The sequence below is a fragment of the Heterocephalus glaber genome, unplaced genomic scaffold (assembly GCF_053883595.1).
Source record: "Heterocephalus glaber isolate CG9 unplaced genomic scaffold, H.glaber_assembly_v1.0 deba00001497, whole genome shotgun sequence".
In the NCBI taxonomy this organism is placed as follows: domain Eukaryota; kingdom Metazoa; phylum Chordata; class Mammalia; order Rodentia; family Bathyergidae; genus Heterocephalus; species Heterocephalus glaber.
The window spans coordinates 27371138-27390342 of record NW_028258320.1 but is presented as its reverse complement, the minus strand read 5'-3'; the positions used below and the strand labels follow the sequence as shown (position 1 = coordinate 27390342).

General features: G+C 37.5%; 1 protein-coding gene across 4 annotated transcripts; it reads right to left on the bottom strand.

The window, feature by feature from the left end:
• Positions 1 to 651: 651 nt before the first annotated feature.
• Positions 652 to 18523, bottom strand: Mrln (myoregulin). 4 transcript variants are annotated; one of them, XM_013077218.3, is made up of 5 exons: positions 11767 to 18523; positions 7379 to 7647; positions 4281 to 4399; positions 2218 to 2327; positions 652 to 877 (listed from the first exon to the last, which is right to left on the bottom strand). In XM_013077218.3, exon 5 carries the CDS (start codon positions 855 to 857, stop codon positions 717 to 719), a length of 141 nt encoding a protein of 46 aa, XP_012932672.1. In that variant the 5' UTR covers positions 858 to 877; positions 2218 to 2327; positions 4281 to 4399; positions 7379 to 7647; positions 11767 to 18523; the 3' UTR covers positions 652 to 716. The 4 variants fall into 4 exon arrangements, 3 of the variants coding, with proteins under 3 accessions (XP_012932672.1, XP_012932676.1, XP_012932675.1); XR_015440335.1 differs by lacking the exons at positions 7379 to 7647; positions 11767 to 18523 and adding an exon at positions 5149 to 7372; XM_013077222.3 differs by lacking the exon at positions 4281 to 4399.
• Positions 18524 to 19205: the final 682 nt, after the last annotated feature.

Genomic DNA, 19205 nt, shown 5'->3' with positions numbered 1-19205 from the left:
CATTTAATCCCAAATAGGAAGTTAGCATAGGCTATATTTTATACTCTTGTTTTACCTCTCTTCTTATAAATTGTTTTCCCAAACAGTCTCTTTTAGGTATTTGTATTCTTCATGCTTAAGTTTTTGTTAATAGAAATATTTTTAAATTACCCAGGATAAGAAAAAAGTCTACCTACAAACTGATGAAATATGTGTATAAGAAAATGCACAATCTTTACATACAATATAACAATACTTTATGGTCTTCTGAGATATTAAGCTTGGTGTGTTAAAAATAGAATGATACAACATTTCAATAGGTATATATCAATTTCACCTGCAAATTTCAGTCAGTATATCAAATAACAGTAATGTTTTTAAAATTAAATTTTATGAGGTACAAATTCCCTATGATAAATGTTATCATTATGTATACCTAAAATGTACCAATAAATGTTTTTTAAAAACATTTAAAAAAATTTTTAAAACATTTTTAAAAAACTTTATGATTCAGTAATATAGATCCTTTGGGAGAAAAATTTTCACTTCAATTTATTTGAACATTAATTATAAACCATGAAGTATTAACTAATATACAAGATTATTTCTACTATAATGTCCTGTTGGATTGTAGAACAAATTGATAATATCAAATTAACATCACTCAGTATATTAAAATACACATTTTTAATTCACCAGAATTCAATTTGAAATGTATATAGAAAGCAGAGAGCTTTCTAAGAGGTTATAACAACATACACAATAGACATTAAGTCAACAAATAAAACAAACAAGATTTTTAGTAGTCTTCCCACAATTTCATCTTCCAGACTTTGGGGAGTGGTGGTAGAAATTAATATCCAGGTTTTACCAGTCATGTTCAGAATACTCCTGCTGTCTATTGGGGGCAAAAAGAGAAAAGTTTACTCAAATGAATACATTTATAATTCTGATTCTTTTAACTCAATCTAACATTTGTATTATAAAAATATACTGATGAAGGGGGAATATTCTGCAGTTCTTTTTAACCAACCAATAAACTAATCTGTTTTTCTCTCACTTGTTTTGACCACTTTGGGTCAAAGTCAAAGGCTTTTTCATATGCCAAACTTGGCTCCCCCCCTCCACCCGCCAGTACTGGGGATTGAACTCAGGACCTTGCACTTGCAAGGCAGGCACAGTGCCACTGAGCTAAATCCCCAGTCCTAAACTTGCCTTTTATTAAGAGCTAGCTCAAGAAACATTCATAATGGCCATTGTCTTTTCTTGTTATCAGTAGTTTATAAAGTACCTGCAACCACTTATCAGTTAAACATGTTTATTGGCATTGGTGAAGTCTCCATTCTCTTCTAACTTGTACGATTAGTGGTATACCAAGAAGTGAGAATTTAAAGACATGGGAAAAGGTGGGCAGTAACCAAACTTTTTAAAAAATAAACAACAAAAGATTTTTTACATTTTCTTGATATTTCCTAAAGATCTTCTCATGGTTTGATCACTTAATATAACATCAATGTTTGATTTACTCCACATCTCTGTTACAGAAATAGCTTTTGTATATTGTTTTTAATAGCTAATTTTTTTAAGGTTTTAATTTTAGTTTTCTACACTGTCAGAATATTTTACTGAGTGTCTGTCAGACACAGGGTTTAGAATAATTCTTAACCTCCTTTTCTGTAATCCCAGCACTCTGGGAGTCAGAGGCAGGAGGACTACAAGTTTAAGTGTAGCCTGGGCAACTGAGGACTTAGCAAGACTGTCTCAAAATAAATAAAAAATAAAAAGAGTTGGGGATGAAGCTCAGTGTGAAGGACCTGAGTTTCAATTTCCAGTATAAACAAAAACAAAAACAAAAAAATAAAAAAGGCAGGTTTAGTTTTAAGACAGGAGTAAGAGAGAGAAACATGAAAATTTTGCTAGTGTTGTCTTATTTTGATTAATCTTTGTCATAACTTGTTCTGTTCCTAGAGGAAGGCATGACTTGCCCCAAATTACACAGCAATCACTGGCAAAGTAAGCATCTGAAATTTTCCCTACATTCAACACATTTGCCTGTGTTTCACCAACAAGAAGCAAGAATGATGCATGGGTTTGCCAAATGCCTTTCCTCCCCTTCTGTGGCCTCAACCTTGAGTGTGGGTTTTTCTTCAGCCTGTGTTCCCAGGGTTACCTTCAATGCTCTCCACAAACAGAGAGGGAGAAGTTGGCGGTGGGCACAGATTGGCAACCCTTTCTCACCTGAATGAAACCCAGGTGGTAGGAGGTGGCAGCTCCTTGGTCTTTGCTGGGTCTGCTGTTGCTACACCAAAGTGCACTCGACTCAAGTGGTCTCTTAGCAACCTTGGCTCCTGAATCAAAGCACATTAGAAGGTTTAATTGGCCTGCCAGGTAGTGTAGGACATGGAGAAACTCTACAATTACTTTCAAAAGAAGAAAAGAAGGAAATGTTGAAGAGCAGACTTTGGAAAATATGACATTTTGATTTCCTTTTACCTCAGAATTGCACAGATAAAACTTGAACATTTGACAGAAAGATTAAGCTGAATTCTAGGATTTCCCTGGCAGGGCAAACATTCATCACACTTTTAAAAGAAATAATTTCCTAAAAATTATTTTAAATGAGTGTTTAAATATTATGGAAAAAAAGTTATTTGTGTACGAGACCATAACTTGTGAGATTGTCTGACGTTTTTCCAGTTCTAGAGATCCAACCCAGGGTCTCATGTACACTCTACCACTCACTTTACCACTGAGCTACATCCCAGTCCCATAGGTCTGATTTCTAACTATTACAAGATATAAGATTTTGTATCACTATTACAAACAAATTAGAATGCAAAGTAGATTTATTACCAAAAAAAAAAAAAAACAAAACAAGCTGCAAAATATGACTGTTCTACCCTTTAATCATTTAATTCTCCTTTGGGTAATTTATGCTAATGACATTATCTTAAATATAAAGATATTACGATCAAAAGCATTCACTGGAGTTTTTTCTTTTTTTTAATGTAAGTTCAGGTTGAGTATCCTTTATGTGAAATAATTGGAATCAGAAGAATCTCAGATTTTGGAATCTTTGCATAAAACAAAATTATGTATCATGGGGATGGGAACCAAGTCTAAACCCTAAATTCACTTATGTTTTGATATATATGCCTTATAAACACGGGTTAAAGGTAGCCCATCACATGAAGTCAAGTGTGGAGTTCCCAGTTGTGCTGTCATGTTGGTGCTCAGGTACTGAAGTTTTTGGATTAGGAATATACAACTTGTATATCACACATGTAGGAAAGTAGAGATATCATATGTGAACAATAAGTCTCAGTGAATAAATCATACTTAATAAGATCTACCTGTAAACCATCAAGTGGATCCATAGTCTCATTTTCATTACAAAAAGAAAGACAGAAGCAATGATATGGGGACTGGTTAAATAAACTAACTCAGCCACAAATGGAGTATAATTTTTCAATTAAAATGATGGAATGATTAAAAGGATGGCTATTATAAATGTCAAATCATGAAATCATGGAAATACTTCCTAGAAGTGACTTTTGGTACTGGGGATTAAACCCAGGGCCTTGTGCATACTGGTCAAGTGCTCTACCACTTAATCATATGCCAAGCCTGAAAATGGTGTTAAAATATTCAAATATGATTACAACTCATGCATATGACAACCCATTATACTCCAAAGGAAACACCTGGCTACCCGTACCCAGGACATACATACAAATATTATTTATTTATTTATAGTATCTAAAACTTGGAAACAACCTTAATACCCACTAAATAAATTGTGGCATAGTTATATATTGGCATAACAGGTGAGTCTTATAATATTAAAGTTTTTTAAAAAGTAAAGCACAAAAGAAAACACATTTGTAAGTACTTTTATACAAAGTAGAAAACAGTTATTTAAAGTATATGATTCAGGGGTACAATTACAGGTGGCGATGGGGTGATAGATGTTAAATTTGGGACGGGCTGCCATAAATATCAGGGTAGTGGTGACCAATGTGGGCAGAGGAAGGGCTAAGCAGGAGCTTTCAATGATGTCTCCTTTCCTGTCCTGGGTAGCAGTGCATTGAGCACTTATTTTTATTTTTTGTGGTACTGGGGATTGAACTCAGGACTTTTAAGACTGCTAAGCAAATTCTCTGCCATTAAGCTACATCCTCAGCCCTGGCAATCACTTTTTAACTATTTATTAAACTATGTAGAAATTGTAGGCATTCTTCTGTATGTACATTAGACTTCATAATTAAAATATTTTTTTAAAAATCCAGAGGAATACATACGAATGTTAATGATGGCGAGAGTAGTTAAATTTGGGTAGAGGAATTATGGGTGATTTTCCCCCTTGCTGTTTCTGTTTTCTGTCCTTTCAGGAGGGTGTTGCCTCTATAATATCTGAAAACTAAAGAAAATAGATCAATTACTGCTGACCTTCTTCCCTCTCCATATATTTAAAAGTAATTTATGCTCATTGTATTTTTATGAAACCAATTATTATAACAAATGTGAACAAAAGGAAAATTAAATTTATCAGTGAAACGTTTTATTGAAAATATGTAACTTATGTAATCAACAAGACAAATTTCTTTTGCTAAAGAACATATCCCTGTCTCATTCAAAATGCTGTGAGAAACAGGATCCTGTTTGATTCTTCTCTAGTTTCTAGATCTAAATTACTGCAGGGACACCAAGTTGTGTTGTCACAGTTAACACACAAATTTTACTATGGATTAAAATTATGAGTATTACAATACTTATATTCTTTCTTAGCTAGAATCTTGGTATATAATTCTAGTATTTAAATGAAGGAACATTCTTGAGGTGAGGAAGTAATTTAACAGTGGCAATTTTCAGGAAAAAAATATTTCCTAGTGTTTTTTATCTGAGAAGGGAGGAGAAAGAGAAGTAAAAAGAATTAAAACACATTATGTAGATGTACCAACTTGCCACAATGAATGTAATCACTATGTACTGCAAACCTGTACTAATAAAAATTAAAATTTTTTAAATGCATCAAAAATATACAGACATTTCAAACAAGTTAGGACACTTTAAAAATGACAGTAGAACAAATTTGATGTGACTATCTCAAGACTTTGGTCTTGTTTTGGACATAGCATTTTTAAAATCACAGCTAAAATGAGGTCTTACCTTGGACAGTCTTTTAAAAATCATAGCTAAAATGACATGGCCTTCAATTTCTGATATGACATCATAGGCTATTTGGGGCCAAGTACATTTTATATTAAAACTGGAGATGATCACAGTGAATTTCCCTTCCCACTTGAACGCTTCTGCCTCTTTTCCCTCTTCCTGGAGGACAGTGGAAGTCGTTTCACTCCTCTTCAGACAGATGGAGAAAGCAGCAATAACGTTTGGTTTCTAAGAGCTGCACTTCATTGCCTTCTTTGTTCATAACTCTGCCACCAGCTTGCAGACCCTCGCCTTTAAGCTGTATCTCTCTCTCCCTCTCTCGCTCTATCTATTGTCTAGCTATCATCTATCATTTATCACATATAATCAATCAATCTATCTATCATCTATCTATCGTCTATCTATAAAAGTTTTTCAAATCAATCCTGACTCCTGGGGGCACAAAAACAGAGCATTTTCTAAATAGCTTGGTCTCCAGGGAAAATAAATAATGATAACAAAAAGCCTTTATTATATAAAAATACTACTTGTTCACTCTTTTCTCAATTTTTTCCTACCCTTACCTATTCATTTCCCTTTATTGGGTGTGGATTTTTGGTCAAGACAAGTAAAAGAACATAGTCTTAAAGTCTCTTCTGCAATAAAAAAATACTTTTCATTGGATTCAAGTTTATAGTCTTAAACATTGAGGTCACATTTCAAAAATATTTTTTTTGACAACAGTTTTCTAATCCTACTCCTTGTTTCCATCAATTTCTAATAGTTAAGATAATATTCACCGAAGTCCCTAGAGAGCTACGTGTTGAAAAGTGAGATAACTGAAATCTTTTTTCTTTCTTTCTCCTTCTTTCTTTCCTTTCTTTCTTTCTTTCTTTCTTTCTTTCTTTCTTTCTTTCTTTCTTTCTTTCTTTCTTTCTTTCTTTCTTTCTCCTTCTTTCTTTCCTTTCTTTCTTTCTTTCTTTCTTTCTTTCTTTCTTTCTTTCTTTCTTTCTCTTTTCTTTCTTTCCTTTCTTTCTTTTCTTCCTCCCCTCCCTTTTGCTCAGCCTCCCAGAGACTGCTGGGATTTCCAGACATGACCAACACACCCAACTGAAATCTATTCATTTTTGCTTAACAGATTACTAAATAAATTATGATAACTACCACTTATTGAGGGATCTACTATGTGCCCAGCCCTAATTCTGTACTACTTGGAGAAGGACATGGAGTATCAGTATTCTGAGCTCAGGTCTTGATACTAACCCAGGACACTAAAACCAGTTGTCACTCTCCTCCAGCTACACTGATCTATTAATGTTTTCAAATGAGAGGTTAATTTTGAGAGGGTCTATATTAGAATGGAAATTGACTACACCGCAATGGAAATATCCACATAATTATATAACCATTTTCCTTCTTTAGCCCTGCCTTTCTGTAAATGTGAACTTCTTATTGAACAACAAGATGGTCTCACCTTTACCTCTGTGACAACCCTAACTTTTTCAGAATATCTTTACAAGAATGAATTGCTAATTTGTACCCATCAGAACAATCTGCCTTTTGTCCATGAAGCACCCCGCAGACCACAAGTACAAGCTTGCTGTCTAGCAGTGAGGGAAATACACTTCTCAATTATCTACATGTTATTATCTATCCGTCTATCTCTCCATCCATCCATCTACCTATCACCTATCACCTATCTAATGGTCCTTGAGATTGATCCCAAGGGTGCTTTATCACTGAGCTATATACACAGCCTTTTCATTTTTTGAACATAGAGCCTAAGTTGCCCAGGCTGGCCTCAAATTTGGAATCTTCTTGCCTCAGCCTCCTGTGTGGCTGGGATTACAAGTGTATTCCAATGTATTTGGCCTCTAATTTATTCTTGTTTGCTGCTTTGTTTCTTACCATTGGCCATCTTGTACCTAGCAGGTTGTACCTAGTAGTTAACAGAAGGTTCTACAAGGTTTGAATATCAGGTCTATTATTTTAGTGAGCCTTTAGGTGATTTGTGTAACTCTCTGTGCCTCAGTCAATACTTCTGTAAACTGGGTGGGGGTGATAATTCCTACTACAAAGTGTAGTGTGAGAAATAAATAATACTTGTACTTAGGAAATAAATAATAAGCTATGGCAATTATTTCTGATAGCAATCTAGCATGTTACCTACTAGACTATACAGGCTCCTTAAGCACCTAAACACACACAAATGTCAAACTTGTACACATCTTTTGAGACTCAGTGTTACCTCTGTGATACCCTGTGACCTTTTCATGCAGAATTTATTTTCCACTTGTCAGTAATATCTTGCCATTCAGCACACTGGATCAAGGCTGTTTTCATCCACCACCCCATGGAGTTGCTGTCTTCCTCAAAGGTAGAGGTGGCCTAATCTGTTTCGTATTCCAGGGCTTCACAGTTTCAGTGACTAATTAGTTCTCAGCAACTATCGACTTAACTCCATTTAAGGTAAATGCTTTCTTGGAAGACTGAAAGTTCCTATTGTTCAAATGACCACTGCAAGAAGAAAGACAATACTCATAGACTTCTTTTCCCAGAAAATAATTTTAAGTATAAAACCTCAAAGTTCAGTGTTTTCAACTTGTTTCCCTTTGAACATGTTTCCTTTTCCCATAAAGGTATGTTCAATAGATTCGTCTTTTCAAAACTTGAGAAATCATATGACAATTATATCTTAATGGTTTTACCTTTGTTTCTTGTTTGTAATTAGGAAATGTCAAGCAGTTGGAAGGCAACAGAATTTTGGCCCAAGACCTGTACGGCTTTAGGACAAGAGTGTCTTGTTGGGATGGTTACTGTTTCTAAGGCTTAATAGACATTTTCCCTCCTTAAACTTCTCGAATTTGAATGATTCAGGAGTTAATGGAAAATCTGAGGATATTCAATGGTAAATGTATATGTTCCTTCACATTTCTGATATTTGAGTTCAAGCTGCATTTTCCAAACTAATTAAGGCCCCACTAAATTCTGCCCAAAGCTGAATTATATCAGAAAGAGAATTTTACACATATCTGAGAAATGTACTTATCAGTGACTTGAGCCTTATAGGAGAGAACGCTCACATGAGAATATGGCTTTTAAATAACTATAGCCCTGAATCTTGTTGTACCTTGTTTCTTGACTAAGACATGAACTCAAGGCGTTTTTCTTCTTCCCAGCTAAGAAAAACAATAGTAGTCAAAGGCTTAAAGTATTCAAAAAATGTTGGCACCAGAAATGATATTTGATCTTTCATAAACTTCTCATTTGACAGAAATACAGAGATTTGTCTGGGCTACATGGTCGTCCTTTTCTAGAGCTAGCTTGATAACTGCCTTAGCAATTTCTTGACATTCATGACAAACTGGACTCTGTTTCCCCAGACTTGGCTATTTGGAAAGATTCTACATTCACCACCTCCCAACATCTGACTCAGGCCAATGTTCACCATCTCCCAATGTAGGACCACAAAGTCCACTATAAAGTAAATCATAAGTGACAACCAGAAATTTGTGTGAGGAAGGGTCATAAGACAGAACTTGAGCAAGTAAACTTTGACTGAAAAGAGAAAAGTGTTTTGTCACAGGTGGTCAGTCAGCAAGGTGGAGTGAGGAGAAAGTGCAGGATTTGGAGGCGGCTGGAACAGGTTTTAGATCCCAGCTCTGGCACTGTTAGCTCTGTAGCCTTGAATAAGGTACTTAACCTCAAACACTACTTCTTCTGGAGAGGAGAGATAATATCCTTGTAAAGAGTCTGAAAGGATTTAATTCATAACAGTTAAGTGCCTACACACACACACTTTTAGTCTCATAAAACATCATGAGGTGGAATATTAAAACCACTGTTTCCTCAGTGAGAGAGTCTCAAACCCAAAGAGGTTAAGTAATCTGTCTGAGGTCACATACTTAGAAGGAGATGACTGTGGATTTGGATGGAGATCTGTCTGGCTCCAAAGCCCACAGGTTTAGCCTTCGGAGTGTCATGTGATTGATTGGTAAGAATATAAGCCAAGAGCCCAGGATGCTGCCTGACCCTCCATAAAGAGTAGACAAAGCAGCAGAATCGGAAAGAAGCTGTGGGAAGTTGAGGTAGATACGCAGACACGGGGCCAGAGGAACACTGGGGTTCCTGGCAGCTCTCATGAGCGCTCCTGATCACCAACAGGCTCCAGTGTGACAACAATGTTCCAAAACTGTCAGGAGTCTGGGTATCACATCTCTTTGGCTGTACTGCTTATCCTCCTTTTTTCCAGGTCAATACTTGTGCAATTTTGGCTTTCCCAAGTCACCAGTGGCTGTGCTTCAAACGTTTTCAGTCCCTATTCTGACCATAATATGAACTCTTGTTCTATGCATGAACAAAAACATCCTCTTAATCATCTACTATCAGGACTCCAGAAGCCTAAGACTTTCAGTTGCCACAGCCCTACACCCAAGTAGATTGTGCGTTGCTCCTAAAAATGCATACATTATGCAGTTAGGAATGGGTGCTGGCATTAAATATTCTAGATCTCCCAAAATCAAAATATCATCAGTCTTTTCCCTGTCAAGTTTCCCAGCACCCCTTTCCTCTGTAATGCACCACACTGCGGTAAACTCTTACAAGGCGAGGTGAAATGCCAGGAACCCTGAGGGAGCCCAACACAGCAGTGCCATCCAAGGGTCATCCTTCAAGTCGTATGAAGACTCAGGAATGAGAATGAGGTGGGTTCATTGTTAGCTTTGTGGGGTTTTGTATCTGCAGAACTCAGCTATCCAAATAAATGTCATTCCCAGATTAAGGTGGGGGAATGGAGGACAGTGGTGAACCTCTCTGCTTCTTGAGTTCTCAAAAGTATTTGGCAATGACTTCTTCTTGCCATAATAAAAGTGTATGGGCCCTTACTAAGGCTAGTACTGTATTTTGCACCTACTAGACATTCAATACATCTTTTCAGAATGCAAGCTTGTAGAGGAAAATACGCTGTCATCGTATCTCCTAAGTGACAGAGTCACCCTGGGACAACCTTCCTTTCTATCCTACCCAGACACATAGAAGGTAATCTAATGTAATGAGAAAGGAATCAGTTCTCTGGAATCATAGGTGTATATAATCAAATAAAAATTTTAGGATGCTCATTATAATACAGCAGGCAAGGTTTTGCAAGTAATAGCTTATGTTTGGAAATTGTTTTTGGTGCTTCTCCCTCGCTGATCTTAGCTCCAGCCTTCATGTCCTGCACTGCTAACAATATACCATCTCCCAGTCCACCATTCCCAGAATTTGCATCACTTGCACCATCCTAAAAATGAAGATATTAACTAAAACCAGAAAATATCAATGTTGTCTCTGTACTTCAGAGTAATGTTGCCATCAAAGTTCAAAATTGGAAGCTCTGGATTTGAATTTGAAACAAATGAGAGAGATGATTATGAAGATTTGAGAAAAATTTGAATGAGGGATTATATAAATAATGCTAAAATAGCTGTCACTAGAGTAGGCCACTTATATACATTATGAGTAAACTCTGCAGCCCTGTAAACAGATTATGGCTCTTATTTCACAAACGAAGAAACTGTGGTTGAGAGTGGCTGGGCACTGCTAAAGTCATACAACTTATAAGTAGAAAAAACCAGGACCCCACCCCAGGCCCACATCTGCCTCATTCTAATTCACTGTAATGCCTCCCTTATGCAGTTTATCTTGGCACCTGATGCACATATTCAGGAATTAAACATATATAACCAAAACTGAAAGCTATATTCATCATGTTTCCCGGAAAATAAGACCTAACTGGAAAAAAATCAGCCTTGAAAACTATGCCAGTCCCAACCAGCCTCTCCTTGCCTTGCCTGTCATAACTATTTTCTTGCTGGGTGGCTACTCTGTAAGGCAGGTAAGGCAAGGATAGGTTGACTGAGCTTTTTCTGATCTCTAGTTTTCAGAGCTGATTGTTTTCCAGTTAGGACTTATTTTCAGGGAAACAGGGTATGTCCTGAAGGATTGGATTATCATGTTTCAGCTCTGCTCATGAGGACCAAGCAGAGCCTCTGCCTCTCTGGACTTCAGGATCCCCCTTTCCAGACAGAAAACACAGTGACCCACTTTGCAGGACTCACAGAAGCAATCATAAAGAAGGCTGCAATGACAAAGCCTTTGGCTAAGAAACAAGGACATAATGGACCAAAGCAACAAGACTGTGCCCTCTGACCCTAACCTGGAACATGGAAAAACAACAAGTGTGCATGTCTGCGTCTGCCTCCCCCTGTGTATACTTTCCATATGTGAAAAATTACTCTGAATCACTGGAATTCTCTCTGGAGAGGAAACACATGGAGATGAGACTATCAAGCTGCAGCCACAAGGCTTGGTCAAGTAATTTATATACAGTGTTATTAATCCCTTGCTTCTCTTCCTGACTTTATTTAGCCAAAAAGGAAATGAAAAGAGTAAGATTTTAATTTATTAATCTCTTATAATCAGCTTTATAAAACGTGGGGAGATGCTGAAATGCAGGAAATATAGGCTTTGTGAGTTTTAGTTTTACTCTATAATAATATTCTCCTTCTACCAGAAATAGACAAGAGACATGTTAAACTTTCCTCCTATATCAACATTTTAAAATGCTACAGTTAAAATAAAAAAAGCAATACTTACTTCAAGGTTCTGTAAGTGAAGTCCAAAGTCAAGGGAATGAGCTCTGTCTTGTGAAAAACACCATATGTTCCTTGTGGATCAGGAAGTCACTGGGCTGTTATTAATAACTGGCTTAGAGCTTTTGAAGAAACATGAGCCAGAATGTCACAGGAGGACGCAAGGGGAAAGGAATTGACAGACACAGGTGGAATAAATTATGACAAAAATACACCTACACAGGAGCTGAAATAAGCCATGAGGAAGAGACCAGCTCCTCCACAATAAACAGGCCACTGCGTTAAATCTTCTAAGAGTTAACCAACCAACAAACAAAAATAGCCTTAATATTGAAAACACCATGACTTATTTTAGCGTTTTACTATCCTTTGCTCTTCTGAACATTCCTTCTCTGCAGATATCTTAATCTTTCCAAATTTGTACATCCCACCTTATCTACTTTGACTTCTCTGCTTTCAAAATATATCAACAAATGGATTTTCAAATATATATTATCTTTGGGGAGGGTACTGGGGATTGAACCCAGGCCCATCACAATGAGCTATATCCCCAGCCTTTTTTTGAGATAGGGTCTTGCTAAATTGCCTGGGTTGGTTTCTGACTTGTGGTCCTCCCACCTCAGCCTCCTGGAGTGCTGAGATGGTAGGAGGCATCCGCCAACTGGTTCATTATCAATTTTTTATAGTTTGTTTACCTGTAAGGATATTAGCCTCCCTCCCTTTGGGTTCCATAAAATTCCTACAAAAGTATAGGTGTGGGGGGGGAGGGGATGAGGGGAATGGATCTTGAGATGTACCATACATAAAAAGGGCTCTAGGGCCGGGGATTTAGCTCAGTGGTTCCTGCACCTGTCTCAAAAGCACAAGGACCCGAGTTCGATCCCCAGTACACACAAAAAAGGGCTCTACAGAACTGACCTGGTAAACAGGGCTAATACCTATCTTCTGGTTTATCAGGATTCACTCTTTTTATTTGTAAAGCTATCTTTCAAAACTTTCCAAGACTGTGCCTTTTCCATCCCCTATAACTGACATCAAATTGTTTAGATCACTAATAGTATGTCTTTAGACCTAAACTGTAGTAAATATCGACCCTGCCTGTTTTGAGTGTTACAAGAGTTATTAGACAAAAGTTAGTGAAATTCATAGAGATGCCTTATCTATCTTTGAATGGAACAATTCTTGTTAAATTACTTTATTCTTATTTTTCCAGTGGGTTTTACCCTAGCTCAAGCCTAGTGACCGACTGCTCTTTTTTCAAACTGAACTCCTTTTCAACTAAACACTGTTGGGGGGGGGGGGGGATGTGCTTCACTCCAAATTTAAAACAGTGAGAGCTAGCAGAGGCAACTGTTAGGAACAGAAACTGATAAATCATTGACCACTAGTTGAGCAGATGGGTGAAAGGGAGTAGAGCAGATATAAGGTCTTTACTTTTATTTTTCACTCTCTGATCAGTTCTTGTACAGTTGTACATCAGTGATGGAGATACATTCTGACAGATGCATTGTTAATGACTCCATCATTGTACAAACATAGATCTAGTTACACAATCCTAGATGCTACAGGTCAATCAGTGTGGCCTCAAGATGTACAAACTTAAACACTTTGCCTGTAACACCCATTTTTGTTGCCAGAGTGGCTCTCTCACTTTCATTTCTTACATGTCAAAATTGTAGTTAAACTGAGTGTGGTGGCATGTGCCTATAATCCTAGAACCTTAATTGGCTGAGACAAGAGAATCACAAGTTCCAGCCCAACCTGGGCAATTTAGCAATTTCCTGTATTTTCCTCAAATATCATTTAAACACACTCCTTTCGGTTTTTATTAAGCAGAACCAAGCCTGATGAACATTTTTCGAACAGTGGAATCAGTGAATCCAGAAGAAAACTAAGCAAACCCTCAAACAAAAAAACTCAAGAACCAACACATTCCCTTCTCATGAGTCCACTGCCCATCCCGGTGCCCTAAGAGCAGCAGGAGGGAGACTCCAGGCTCTGCACACCCCAGGAGCAATGTCAGCATTGGAAAAGCCTCACTCTTGCATATCCTTAGAAGGCACAAGATCCCAAGTAAGCAAAGCTTTGTCTGAGAAAGGAGACTGGCTTTCTGCAGGAAGAGTTACCATAAAGTAGCTGACAATAAGTAAAGGACTGACATGCAGGAATAATATTTATCAGGAAACCAATTTCCTGTCTCTAATCACCCCACTATTTTTTAAAGAGATGAGAATGTCTTTGGGATAGTAGGGGGCAGTGGAGAGGAAGTGACAAATAACAGCCACCTAAAGTTGATGCCAGTGCCTCTGCTGTCTGGCTCAATTTTTGCCCAGTTACAATTTCTGTGCAAGGTGGAGGGGAACTTGTGTGGCTGACACAGTGGGGAATGCAGAGGTGGAGTTTTTGGAACTGACAAATGTATCATTGCATCTCCAAAGGGGAAACGATAAGAATAAGGTAGGGAATTATTATTATTCTTTTTTAGTGAATGTTTGCAATACATGTTTACACTCCTTGTGGGGAGTCTGGCCACGTACATAACACACCTTACTTCCTTTCTACTCCCCTTTCTCTCCCCTTCATTCCCTCCTCCTCCACCTCTTGACCCCCTTCCCCTTTGAAAAACATCTATCTCCTATTAGCTGCCTATTAGCTCCTATTACTGCCTATTAGCTCCCTTTCATTTGGCTTTCTTTATAACTTGGGTTTCTCATATAAGAAAAACCGTGCAGTATTTAAATTGATCTATTTCATTTAACATTGTTCTCAAATGCATCCATTTTTGGGGGGGGGAGGTACCAGGGATCAAACTCAGGACCTTGCACTTGTGAGGCAGGCAGCAGAACCACTGAGCTAAATCCCCGGTCTCTCAAGTGCATCTATTTAATAAACCAAAGCACTCCAAAAGATATGTCAGAAAAATTCTAAAATTTAATGTTACATATTTTAGCTGCAGCATTCATATATCTCTGCTGCCAGGAAAATTAAGTACATTTTGAAGAATGCAATTGTCTTTTTATCTTCATATTCAGAAAATTAATTTTGAAAAAGAAACTCAGATGTGACAACCTAAGTTGACTTCTATCACCAAAACTTAATATTGTAACAATCTTGTTGCTGAAAAATCACTGAATAAGAGAATATGCAATAACGGTGCTCAGAGTTGAAGACTTAACTTGTTCCAGTCCCTATTCTAAGAGCTTCCCATATAACACACATTTATCTTTATATAACTCTGTGAACAAGAAGAAAAAATAAGAGTCAGAGTAGTTATGCAATTTATCCCTAGTTGCAGGTGTCAAAGCTATGTGAATTAAGCATTGTAGTCCCAGTGCCATGCTGTCACAATATACAGGAGTAGCTCCGGCAAAAGCATACATTTCGAAGGGAAGAAAGGAAAGAGGCAGGAAGGAAAGGAGGAGGAAAGAAGGAAGGAAGGGAAGGGAGAAAGGGGAAGGAAGGAAGGAGGGAAGGCAGGCAGGCAAGACTCACACTTAGTTTCAACAGAAATGTGTATTTTGGTCTTCTTGTGCCCAGATTTGACAAGAGGCCAAATACTGAGAAAATGAAATTCTCAGAAACAGATTTACCTGGAGAGCTTAAAGTACATATATGAGTGTTAGTGCCCCCTATAGGATGAACTTTCCATTACAGACAAAAATGTGTTGTTTCAACCTTACAGAGAATTCTAGTTATCATGGAAAAACAAACAAAAATGTAACTTAACGTATGGACTCAGAAATATTTCAGGTAAAACGTGGTTCAGGGTTTGAAATGTGAGTGTTTTCCATCCCTAGGTCTTTGAAACTCTTGCTGCATAAAGAAGGCCAATGACATGAATAACCTTTGGGTTGTCTGAATGTCAGTAAAACTTATTTAACAACTGAGGATCTTGATGATTTAAGGCAACTGCTTTCCTAAAGCAAACAGAGTAAGTAACATAAAAAGCTCTTGTTTTTTAATTGCTTTACAAATAAAATCACTACTTTTCCCCTCCAAACTGTTACATTTCCAGCTCAGTAAATCAATTCTGGATCATGGAGACAAATGATTCTCTGAGGACCAAGAAAACTGAGGATTTTTCTTGAGATAAGGGGATAAAATATGAAGACAGGATTCCTCAAATTTACAAAAGTTGTTGGAAATCGGAGTACCATGCTGTTCCATCGCTCTAATGTAGACTCTAACCCATCAGAACAACAAACTGCCATTGTAGAAAATTTAGAAGAGTAGAGAAGCCTGATTTCCTCCACTTTGCACTGCTCTACTTTTAGTTCTATTAAACCAACACTAAATGTTGGGAATCCCCTTGGAGAACAAGCTCAAAGCTTGAGAAATATACCCTCACCACCACCAACACAGCCAGTTACAAAAATTTTTAAATTGCTAATCACAAATACTGACCTAGGGCTAATGAGGCAAGTTAGCAGCTCCTACCAATGTCTGAAATCGGTCAACAGGACACTGACCACACCTCGGAGCCACACTGTCAGAGGCTGGCCTCTCACTCTATTCTCACCTTGTTTTATGAATAGTCACACTACCCAACTGGGCAGGGGGGTTCCCTCACTCTATAACCTGAAAGGCTTCCCCAGTACATCACAAACACCCAGAACAGAGAAAGCCCAGCAACTAAAAAAGTACACTGTTTTTCCATAAAGAAATTTAGAGGCCATGGGAGGGAACTAATAATTGTCTTCTTCTTCCTAATCTAGTCCTTTAGCTCAGATATACTCATGGATGTCTCAGACACTTGTTTCCACTTTGTTTCACGAATAAAGTTATTTTAAAATATTGTACAAAATTACCATCAGGCTATGTGTATAAGGTATATATGAACATAAGTTTCACATTTTTTCTTTTTTTGGTACCAGGGATTGAACTTGGGACTTTGCACTTGCAAGGCAGGTGGCAGAACCACTGAGCTAAATCCCTGCTCTCACATTTAGACTTGGATCCCCATCACAAGACATCTCATTTTGCATATGCAAACATTCCAAAATCTGAGCAAATGAGAAATCTGAAAAACTTCTTGTCCCAAGCATAAGTGACCTGTAGTAGGGTTCCAAAAAATAAGAACATCAGGAAAACAATCAAAATATATTTACTTCAATAGCACCAATGCAATATAAAATTAGGGGTGATATGTCAGAAAATTTCAAAGGACAGGAATTCAAACTCTCATGTCCACATACACATGAGACACAAACCAAATTTACCATGCACTAAATTCTTTCTCTATTTCTAAACAGAATGTTAAAAAGGTCAAGTCAGGATTAGACATTAGTGACAAAATACAATTGCATTTCCACAAGTTTTTATTTTGCTTTCAGTTCTTGGGATTGAACCCAGGGCTTTTGCACTGACCTACTTCCCCAATCCTTTCGACTTAGCTAGGTTGTTCAATTGCCCAGGGAAGCCTGGAACTTGCAATCCTCCTGCCTCAGCCTCCTAGAGTGCTGGGATTACAGGCATGAGTCATACATCCAACTTCCAGAAGGCTTTTTTTTAATAGCCCCTACATTAAAACAAACACCCAGACTTACAAATAGTTATACACAAAATACAAGTGTTCTAAACCAAATATTTCAATTTTAAAAACACCACCATGGACATAACCTTTAAAAGTCATTAAAAGAAACAATGCACACTTACAGTTTTAAGTTTATTTACCTGCTGTTAAAGCACTGAAAATCTTGATGTGAGAATGGTTTCTCTACTATAAAGAAAACAGAAGCTGGTGGATGAAGACTTAAATTCAGATGTCCTGGGTAATTTCCTGGTCAATATTTTCACCAAGTTACAACTAAAACCCAGCTGCTATGGGTAGGCAGGTATGTTTTCCATTCACCAAGTGACTAATCAAATGAAAAACTCATTACATTAATACTAAAAATGGAATATTAAGAGTCAACTTACTCAAGGTGTGTTGACTTATTTTTTTAGGTACTGTGGACTGAACCCAGGGCTTTCACACTGAGTTCCATCTTCAATTCTTTACAAAATTTTTGGCAGAGTGTCTTGCTAAATTGTCCAGGCTAGGCTCAAACTTGTGATCCTCCTGTCTCAGCATCCTAGAATGCTGGGATTATAGGCGTGTATCACCACACCCAGTTTGTACTTTCTTATATAGAGAAAAAGGCCTTGATTTAATGGTCTGGGCTCATAAGAAGGTATCACAAATGGGTTCTATATTCCAAAAAGAATCTCACTAAGCACTGTACACATTTTCCTTCCAGAAAGTGGATTCTAACAGACATGGGCTTCCTAAAATATAGCTGATAAACCATACATCTTCTCCCTCACATGGAAACACCCCAAATATTGTTTCTTCCTAAATGGATATGAAAGGACACAGTTAATGTCTTATCGCTTGAAGCACTACATTGTACTTTTGAGCCAATTTATTCACTTTAGCCAGGCACATACATGTTATTTTACAGGTAAGAACTTGAGCCCCAGGGGAAAGAACTAGTACTCAAGCTCAGCAAGGATCCTGAAGCCATTTTTGTCAGACTTAAAATTTTAAGTAATAAGCACCCTAATATACCAATTGTGATGTCCAAAGCCTGAATATATGTGTCACCTGATGGGGCTATGACATCCCGAGAAATCTAGCATTAGGCAATTTTGTTGTGCTAACAGAATAGAATATACTCACCCAGCCTAGGTCAGTGACTCCTCAGACTCTTGACACATTTCAGAGACGTGGTAACAGCAGGGTGAAGACTGCTGCTGGAATAACATGGCATACTGTTTTAAACTTTTTTTTTTTAACTTTCTAAGACAGCCTTTAGAGTTTAGAAACTAAATTGGAAGTCCATCAGAAGCAACAAGAAAATGATGTTCATTTTCCAAATCAAAGACCAAGGAGGGAAAAAAAAGATTTTTAGGCTCAAGAGGTACATTTTAAAAAATTATCTTTATTTAGGTTTCTGATTCAGCACATGTACCAAAGACTAATCAACATAAAGTAAATAAGACATTAATTGGAAGTCTTACATCTCTCTAAACTCCGACCAAGAATGTCAAGTTGCCACTACTACCAGAACTCCAACCTAGTCAAGTTGTAGACAAGCTATCATGAACAACATACAGTGTGCACAGATATGCAGAGGCAAAAGGCATGCTAGCATCTGGCTTTCCTCTTCTCCCTGTTGACATCTTTCTGCTTGACAGTTCACTTTTGCATTCCAGGCTAAGTTACAAATAAAGTCCAAAGAAGACTTAGGGTCAATCTGACCAGATGCTCTTCTAGAGGAATGTATTCTTAACCTGTTGTGCCTGCAACTTTGTTTTTGCCAGGATGAAGTTCAGATTGAGATGTACAATACAATCTAGATGATGTGCAGACTAAGTCAAAAGCTAAAGTTGAGCAGTAACCCGAGTTAAGGCATGAATGCACACACGCACACACACAGTGCCCACACAATCATGAACACA